This window comes from Otolemur garnettii, unplaced genomic scaffold (assembly GCF_000181295.1).
Source record: "Otolemur garnettii isolate 467f Iridium unplaced genomic scaffold, OtoGar3 scaffold00211, whole genome shotgun sequence".
NCBI classification, from domain to species: Eukaryota; Metazoa; Chordata; class Mammalia; order Primates; family Galagidae; genus Otolemur; species Otolemur garnettii.
Genome location: NW_003852606.1, coordinates 209,776 through 219,144, shown reverse-complemented (window position 1 = coordinate 219,144; position 9,369 = coordinate 209,776). Strand labels below are relative to the sequence as shown.

At 48.9% G+C, this 9,369-nt stretch overlaps 1 protein-coding gene across 1 annotated transcript in view; it reads right to left on the bottom strand.

Annotated features, from left to right (window-relative positions):
* The window catches only part of SYT3 (synaptotagmin 3), a 15,894-nt gene extending 11,857 nt beyond the window's left edge, over positions 1-4,037 (bottom strand). The window contains exons 1-2 of the mRNA XM_003801450.3: positions 3,902-4,037; positions 2,169-2,339 (exon numbers count right to left, since the gene is read on the bottom strand). Coding sequence (XP_003801498.1) covers positions 2,169-2,319 — 151 coding nt within the window. The 5' untranslated portion in view covers positions 2,320-2,339; positions 3,902-4,037. The remainder of the gene's footprint in view (positions 1-2,168; positions 2,340-3,901) is intronic.
* Between the last annotated feature and the right edge of the window lie 5,332 nt (positions 4,038-9,369).

Sequence of the window (9,369 nt, the reverse complement as noted above, 5' to 3'; positions counted from 1 at the left end):
ACTACCAGGTGCATCCAACATCACGACCACCACAGCAACATATTCTGAGTGCAAAATACATGCTGATAAGCCATGTAGAGAAAGCCAAGTACAGCCTAGTTCTAACATCCAAAGGTTTTTGGTGTATTCAGTCATTTGTACCAGGAATGGGTTTTTTTGGAAAAGACCCACAAGGAAAGGAGAATTTATTTTGGAACTGACAGAGAAAGTAAACAGTGGATTATGGTGGGAAAGCAGGTACCCAAACCATTGCTAGCATGGATGGAATGTCCTGTTACATTAGGGATACTCAGCAGAAAAGGGATGCCTCTGGCCCTGTACTGCCCAGTGAAGCTAAAGCAGTGGATGATGTAAATCCTTATGACACTGTGTAATCTAGGGATGGTGTATGCCATTTTATAGGTGAGAAAACTGAAACTTTGAAAGTGACCCTGCAGGGCCATAAATGAGAACCACGAATTTCCTACTGGCTCCTCCTCAGGGTGTTCCTTTTTAAGTGACCAACACCTGCTGAAAATTCTGGAGGTGTGTTAGAAGTCAGAGTTATGAACTTTATTAGCCTCTTGAACATAGGAGGAATTGAGAAAATGGGGTTGCTTGGGAGAAAAATTAAATGTATGCTTTCCCCCACTGCCAGCTTGACCCAGACCCTGTCCAGGTCAAAACACAAATCCTCCAGCATGGACTAAGGAAGTATTTGGACTTGGAGAGGTAGTAAAAGGTTCACTTTGCCCAAAATAAGGTCTGGGCCTCAATCAGCTCCTAGGAGGAAACCTCTAAGCCCTTGGAATATTCCACCTGATAAGTGTCTTTGTTTACCTGGGGCCTAGGACCATGCTGGATACTCTGTGCTAACAATGTGATTTATGGCCTTGGGCCATCAACTTGACTTCTGGAGGGGCTGGAGACTGAGGTGAGCCACATGGGCAATCAGCCATGCCCACATGACCTATCCCCAATAAAAACACTGGACACTGAGGCTCAAGTGAGCTTCCTAGGTAGGCAATAAATACTCTGTTCATGCTGTCACACATCATTGTGGAGAAAATGAAGCACTGTCCATGTAACTACACTGAGAAAGGACAACTGAAAGCTTGTGCCTGGCCTCTCCTGAACTCTGCCCTGTGTGCCTCTTCTCTTTGTTGATTTTAGCCTAGATCATTTCACTGTGATAAACCATAACCATGAGCATTGGAGTCCTAGCAAATCATTGAACCTCAGAGTGGTCTTGTGGATCCCTCTCCCAAGCTATAGTTTTATGCTAGACTATCCAGGATCAAATTCTGGCTCTGATGCCTATAGGCTGTGAGACTCTGAGCTAGTGACGGTAGGTCTCTGGACCTCACCCCTCATTACTGTCACCTGGACATCCTGCACACGAGATGGCATGCCCTGCCCTGGTGCTCAGCAAGGGTACCTGTTGTAGTGTCCAAGCACATACTTCCTCCAGTTAGCATTTCCTCGTCTGGACAATGGCACTCATAATATTTCCTATTTCTTAGAACAATGGTGCTTCCCAGCTATATGACCTTGGACAAGTCACTTCACCCTTTTAAGCCTCAGTTTCCCCTGTTGAAAATGGAGATTATATGTACCATAAACAGACACATAAATAATCAATGAAATATGCAAAGGACCTCACATGTTCTCTGTAGCACAGTTGGTACTTAACAAATAAATCCCAACATTCATCAAATACTACCATGTGCCCAATGTTGTTCTAGGGACTTCATATATGTTAAATCACTTGAGTCTCTTGTCTGTCCTTTGAGGTAGTCATTTTTATTAGCCCCATTTTCCAGATGAGGAAACTGAGGCACAGAAAAAGTCACTTACCTAAAGCCATCTAAAGTAAGTGGGGGAGGTGGAATTTGAACCCAAATCAGACAGTCTGACTCAGGGTTTGAGATTTTAACATTATGCAAGGTGCACAAAGATATCTGAAAGGGATATTTGGTGGTAGTAGTTGGGAGAGAGGCCCACAGGGTAAAACTCAAAAAGTCAGGGGTCAGGTGGACCACACAACTCCTTTTCCTTGCATCAGAGGTTTTAGGCAGAGGAGCAGCAGCAGGCAGGATGGAGGAAAAACTCTAAGACAGACTGGCCCCACAGGGAATAGTGGCTACAATGCAGGCAGGGGGCTGGCCAAAACAGCTAGGGGTGCTGACCTGCATCTGGACCCCGGGGATAGCCTCGGATTCTCAGGTCATTGAACTCCTGGCATCTGTCATTGGTGTCAGCATCTCGGACCCGTGCACAGAGGTCTGAAACCAGGATTAGTGCCCGTCGGCAGAGATCATCCTCGTAGTCTCCTGACATGGTGGCTATCCCGCCTAGTCCTGTGTGCAGGAAGGTTGGGGCAAGGGTGCAGATAGGGAATGGAGTTGGGGAGAGGGTGGACAGGGTGAGAGATAGGGGCAGAAAGAAAAAGAGAACAAAGGAAGGATGGGCAAAGGGGACAGAGATTGGGGAAGATGGATTAAAGACAGATTAGAGGAAGAAGGTCAATGGGACAAGTAGAGGGAGGGATAGACAAGAAAAAAGAAATTAGGAACAGACAAAAGGACAGAAATTAGGGGTGGACAGGCAAGAAGACAATAACAGGGACTGGACAAAACAAGGGGACAGAGATAGTATAAATGGAGAAGAGGACAGAGAATAGGGACAAATGGACAAGAGAGAGGAGGAAAAGGCTGGGAAGACCAGCCAAGGGGCCAAGAGTCAGGATACACAAATAAGAGGATGGACAGAGGACACAGAGATCAGAGGTGCAGATGAAGGGACAGAAGTTAGGGATAGACTAACAAGGTGATAGCCATTTATCATTTACTCATTCATACAACAAATATTCACTGAGCGCCAACTACACACTAAGCATGGTGCTGGCTGCTACAGATCCAGCAGGAAACAAAGTACTGGAGTTCTCTGACTTCCTGGTGTCGAAATCCAACAAGAAGAGACAATGAGTAAACAAGTAAACAAAGATACATAAACAAGACACTCTCAGACTGGAATAAGCATTCTACCAGACACAGCTGGAGGATGTGCCACAAAGGAATGGGTATGGGGGCAGTCAGAGAGGGCTCCTGAGGCTGGAAGGATGAGGCAGAGCCAGCCCTGGACAGCGGGCAGTGGGGCTAGGGTGGGGTAAAACATTTCTGGCAGCAGGAACAGGGCCAGCAGGGCTTTAGGGTGAGAAAGTGCTTGGAGGGTCCAGGGAAGGAGAAAGAGGCCAGACTGGGGTAGAGACAGGGAGGACCAGAAGAGAGGATGGATACAGGTAGAGAGATAAGAAATGGATATGTGTGGTGGTAGCTGGGGCAGGATGGAAATGCAGAGATGGGGACCAAGTTGAGGGAGGGAGAGATGTGGGGCGAAGAGACGGAGAAGGGCAAACTCAGGCCCAGAAGAGGTGAACAGGCAGGCAGACAGAAAGTCCAGATTGAGACTTTGGATGGACAAGTGATCAAGAATGAGCTGGTGTGTAATTCATGGGGGCTAGAGAGATGGGATACAGCGGGACAGTAAGGAGGGGCAGAAATATCTTTGAGAGAGAAGCAGTGGGAGGGGAAGGTGGATGGGGTGCAGAAATAGAGGACAGGCAAAGAGATAATGCCTGGAAATCACAGACAGACAAAAGGAGAGAAGAAGGCTGGGCAGACAGACGTGGGTCCAGAAGGGAAGATTGGATGGGGAACATTAATGAGAAGGGGCCGGGAGAGAGAGGTGGATGTGGGGAGAAAGGGAATTAGTGACACAAGGCTTGGAGCCAGGCATCAAGATGGGTGGACAGGGGAATGCTAGGGAATTAGGAAGAGACAGAACAGGGTTCACAGATGGACAGGTGTCGTGGGGGTGCTGCAGAAGGCCAAGACTCCGAGACAGACACGGTCAGACTCACCTGCGCTTATCCCTGCTGTGTCCTGAGTGGCAGCCGAGGCGGCGGCGGGCGGCAGCCCATGGGGGTTGGTAGAGCGGACAAGGGGCTGCGGACCGGTCTCCACACGCCGGGTGGTGAGAGGAGGTGGCTGATCTGGAGGCCGAGGCCAGCATGAAATTCTCAGCCTAAACCTCACATTTTGCCCTATTTGGGCCAGCTGCCAGACCCCAGACTACCCCAAGGAGGGTCCGGCCACCCCCTCCCACCTTTGGGGCCCCAGCTCCAGTTAAGAGCTTGGAGACTACAATTCCCGGCAGGCCTCACGCTCGCGCTGCTGCTGCTTTACAGACCCGGCGCTACAGCGGCTGCTGGGAGTTGAAGTCCTTAATGCCTCCCCGGGCTGCAGAGAGGATGGGAATTTTATTTTATTTTTTTGGATGTTGGGGGGGGGGGGTTAAGATGCCAGGGTCCCAAGACACTGCAGGGGAGGGGAACGACGTCCAGGACCCGAAAGGCCACGGAGTCCTGTATTTAGGGGACATGGAACGGGTAAAAGATCCCCACGCGCTGGGGATCGGTGGGCGAGGGGTGGGGTCCGTCCAGGTGTTTCGAGACCCCCTTCCGGGGCTACGTGCCCTTCCCCCAGGGTCGCCGGCGAGCAATGCAGCACTCCCGTTCCCTGGCCCGAAGTCCTCGTGCCGTTGCATCTACCCCGCCCCCACCCGCCGGGGCAGTCCCCCGGGATCGGGCTGGGGCGGGGGCTATGGCAGGGGAAAGGGGAGGAGCGGACTCACCCGCAGCAGCCGCCGCCGCCGCTGCCGCCGCAGCCCCGCGAGCCAGCCGCTGTGCCGGCTCGGCTCCTCCCCGCAGCTCCTGTCGCAGGTCTGCGGCTCCTCCCCCCCGCACCCGGTCCCTCCTCCCCTCCCAACCAGTGTCCGGAAAGCCAGAATCCGCGGTCGCAGCTAGGAAGGAGGAAGATTTCTCCGAATCAAGGTGTCAGAGACCCAGTGCGCTTCCACGTGGGGAGATCCAGAGATCTGGGATCATGACGTGCTCCTCCACCAGGGTTCAGGGACCCGGTCCCCCGCCCTTTTCTCAGACATAGAAGTCGGAGACTCCAGTACCCTCTTTCCCAGGACACGGGACTTCAGGTCCTCCCATTTGAGCAGTTCTGAGGGCTGGTGGTAGGAGGGTAGGTCAAGATTCGGGAGTCAGAGGTACAGAGTCACAGCTAGAAGAGGTACAAACAGGGACCTGGGTTTGACTCTTTCCTGGACCAGCTCCTGCCTGTATGATTATATATACCTCTTGCTCTGAGTCCCAGTTTCCTCATCAGCGAAATAAAGACAATAAACTCTTTTCCTAAGGGATCCACGATTTGATAAACCAGTCAATATAGACAAAGCGTTGGCACCAAGTAGGTGCTTAATGAATATTTTTAAAAGCAGCAAGTAACAGTTTCTGATCTATTAATAGCAGATAATGGCTCGGTGCCTATAGCTCACCCGGCTAAGGCGCCAGCCACGTACACCTAAGGTGGCGGGTTCGAATCCCCAGCCCGGACCCGCCAAAACAACAATGACGGCTGCAACCAAAAAATAGCCGGGCGTTGTGGCGGGCGCCTGTGGTCCCAGCTACTTGGGAGGCGGAGGCAGGAGACTCGCTTGAGCCCAGGAGTTGGAGGTTGCTGTGAGCTGTAATGCCACGGCACTCTGCCCAGGGGGATAGCTTGAGGCTCTGTCTCAAAAAAAAAAAAAATAATAGCAGATAATGATAATGCCACTTACTATAAGTAGCAATGTGCCAAGTGATTTGAAAGCATTTTTAATTTTCACTTTGACCCTATGGCTGCAATTATGTTATTCCCATTTCACAGAGGAGATAGCCGAGGCCCATGGTAATTAGTTAAATCCCTTGGGTAAGGTCTAGATCTACATAGCTATAGCCCCAGAGTTGAGAGGTGGCTTGGAGGACTTTCAATCTCCCTCAGTACTGACGCTCAACCAGCAACACCCAAATAAATATACTGTGGTTTCTAAGTGAAAAAAAAAAAAAAAAAGAATCAGTTCTTCTGCAAACACAACCTTAAGACAAATCTAGGATTACCCTCCACCCATCTATTACTGCCTGTGTGTACCTTTTGCAGTCATTATCATGCCACAGAAACCCCCAGAATTCTAGGTGTCCCAACCTCTTGTCTTCTTGAATTCCTTCAGATGAATCTGCATTTGCACCCAAGGAAGCTTGCATGGGTGTACACCTACAAGTGGTGCATGCAGGTCCCGGATGCCCACTCTCAAAGTTAGAAACTTGCACCCAGCTAAGACTGCCCGGAGTCCATAGGCAGCTATGTTCCACAAGGAGAGACATACCGTGATGCACACATTCAGAGATGTGTATGCATATGGGCTTGCCAGACTGCCATGACACATTTCCAAAGAGATGCTCAGATTCTGAGGCTGCTCAGGCACTGGGAGGCAGCTGCCATGCACTGGCATCTGTGCGACTTTGGGAGCAGCACACCAGAGTTCATCTCCCAGTGCTGCTCTCCCTCACCATGCGATCTTGGTGGATTCCCCATGCCTCAGTTCCCCTCTGTGTAAGTGAGGATAGTAATAATTTCTTAAAAGCCAGGTTCTATTTCATTGAGTTATTTTGAAGGTTAAATTCATAGGAGGAGCTTAGGTAAAAATGGTTAGTTTTCAATGTTGTCATAACTAAAAATTACATTCATTTGCTCATTTAAACTTTAACTCTATTTGACAAGTGAGAAAATTGAGGCTCAGTGAGGGGATCTGCTGTGCCAAAGGCCACCCATCTGGGAAACATTAAAGTGAAGACTAAAAACCATGTGGATCTGAATCTAGAGCTCTGTTTTTAGCCACTATGTTTGCATCTAGATGTTTGAGGACCTTACATGACATCGCTGCTAGAAGCATGGGATAATATACAGAGACAGGGAACCAGGAAACAGAGATAGTCCTTCATATTCATTCAATTCATGCAGTTGTTTGATAAATACTTTCTGAGTACCTACTGTGTACAGGGCATTTTCCAGATACCAGGGATTCAGCTAGGAACAAAACTGACAAAAATGTTAGCCTTGCCGGGGTTCATTGTCCCATGAAGAGAGAGACAATAATCTAATAACTGTACATACTGTGATCTTCATACTAGAACCAATACTGTGAGCGAAAGCCCAGTGTGCTGTGTGTTTCAGGAAAAGGTCAGGGCTTTCTTCCCTAAGTGGCCTTTCAGCTGAGCTCATAAGGGTGAATACGAATAACCCAGATGAAGACAGGGCAAAGGCGAGGAAATGTTCCAGAGAGAAGGAAGAGCCCCAGTAGCACCTGGGGGCAAGAGGGAGTTTGGTATACTAAGGACTGCTAAGTGCACAAGCTCCATGCAGGTGACACTTTGTTTTGTTCCTTGTTATGTCCCAGCTGCCTGATACAGTGCCTGGCACATGGTATGCACTCAGTGAATGTTGGGTTGTTGGCTCAGTGCCTGTAGCTCAGCAGCTAGGGTACCAGCCACATATACCAGAGCTGGTGAGTTTGAACCCAGCCCAGGCCTGCCAAACAACAATGACAACTACAAGCAAAAAATAGCCAGGTGTTGTGGTGGGAGCCTGTAGTTCCAGCTACTTGGGAGGCTGAGGCAAGAGAATTGCTTAAGCCCAAGAGTTTGAGGTTGCTGTGAGCTATGATGCCATGGCACTCTACTGAGGACAACATAGTGAGACTCTGTCTCAAAAAAAAGGGGAAGGGGAGGCATGATGGCTCTCGCCTGTAATCCTAGCACTCTGGGAGGCTAAGGTGGGTGGATTGCTTGAGACCAGCCTGAGCAAAAATGAGACTCCATCTCTACTAAAAAAAAAAAAAATAGAAAAAACTAAGGCAAGAGGATCATTTGAGCTCAAGTTGGAGGTTGTTGTGAGCAATGATGCCATGGCACTCTACCCAGGGTGACAGCTTGAGACTCTGTCTCAAAAAAATTTAAAAATAAATAAATAAATAAATATTGGGTTGTTGAACAAATGAGTGAACAAGTAATGCATAAATGGAGGAATGTATGAATATATAGATGTATTGATGGATGGCTGGATGATTGGATGCATACTGGAGGGACAGATGAAGGGTTGTATGGATAGCTGAGTGAATGGCTGGATGGTTGAACAGATAGATGGATGAGTGAATGCATAGATGAATAGTTGGATGGATGAGTGACTAAATGAATGAGGTTTCACAAATACCTACAGATTCACACACAAATATGCCTGTAAATAGATGTGGACCCACATTGGTGACATGCATATGCATGTGTAAACACAGATTCATTTGTTCTTCTGATGCATCCCTGGAGAAAGCAAACACTGAGCAGAGAGGGAGGCCATGGTGGCTAGGAGCTAAAAGGACAGGGAGGTGGGAAGGCAAGCTCTCCAGCCAGGCTACAACCAGCCCCAATGCCACCGCAGTGCTGACATTATTTCCAGAATTGGAGGAAGATGCTGATTCAGTGATGTGTGTCCCAGGCTGGGTGCCAGGCTAGGAAGTGGGACAGGGATGGCCCAGAGAGATGAAATGAGTGGCAGGGGGAGGCATGTAGGCATAGGAAGAGAGACAGGCAAAGAGACAGAGAAACAGAAACCCAGAGAGACTGACAGATGGGGAAGTATAGTGATGGGGACAGAGATGAGAGAGAAGAGAGAAAGAGAGGGAAAGAGAGATGGAGATACAGAGACACAAAGAAAGGTACGGAAGAGACTGGGCACATTTGGGGTGGTTTGACTATAGATGAGAAAGGTATAGAGATGCAGAGAGTGAGAGACACAGAAAGGCCGAGATGTGTAATACAGTGGGTCAAATTCAGACACAGAGATGAAGTAGGATTCCAGAGAGAGAAGAAAGAAAGAACGAAAGAAAGAAAGAGAGACATGTAGAGCAATGGAGGCATCGACGGTGACATAGAGACCCAGACCCCAGAGGAAAGGAAAGGGGGGGAGGGAAGAGAATAGGAAAGGAGAGGAGAGGAGAGGCAGAGAAGGAGAGAAAAAGACCAAGGGAGAACTCCAGAAGAAGCAGCCAAAGCTAGATTCAGAGACAGAGTAATGGGAAAGGAACAACCGTCAGTTGAGTGCCTCCCCTGGGCATGGCTCAGGTCTAGGGGGTTGCTGCACCTTGCTTCATTTAAGCACCAATAACCCATGAAGGTAGCATTGAGGAGGACAAGAGATGAAGAAATCGATGTTCAGAAAGGGGAAGATTTTGCCCAATGTTGCACAGTCTGGGAGCAGCATTCAATGCTGGTTTTTCCGACCCATGTTCCCTTCTTTTTTCTTTTCTTTTCTTTTTCTTTTTCTTTTTTTTGAGACAGAGTCTCAAGCTATCACCCTGGGTAGAGTGCCATGGCATCATAGCTCACAGCAACCTCCATCTCCTGGGCTTAAGCAATTCTCTTGCCTCAGCCTCCCAAGTAGCTGTGTCTAC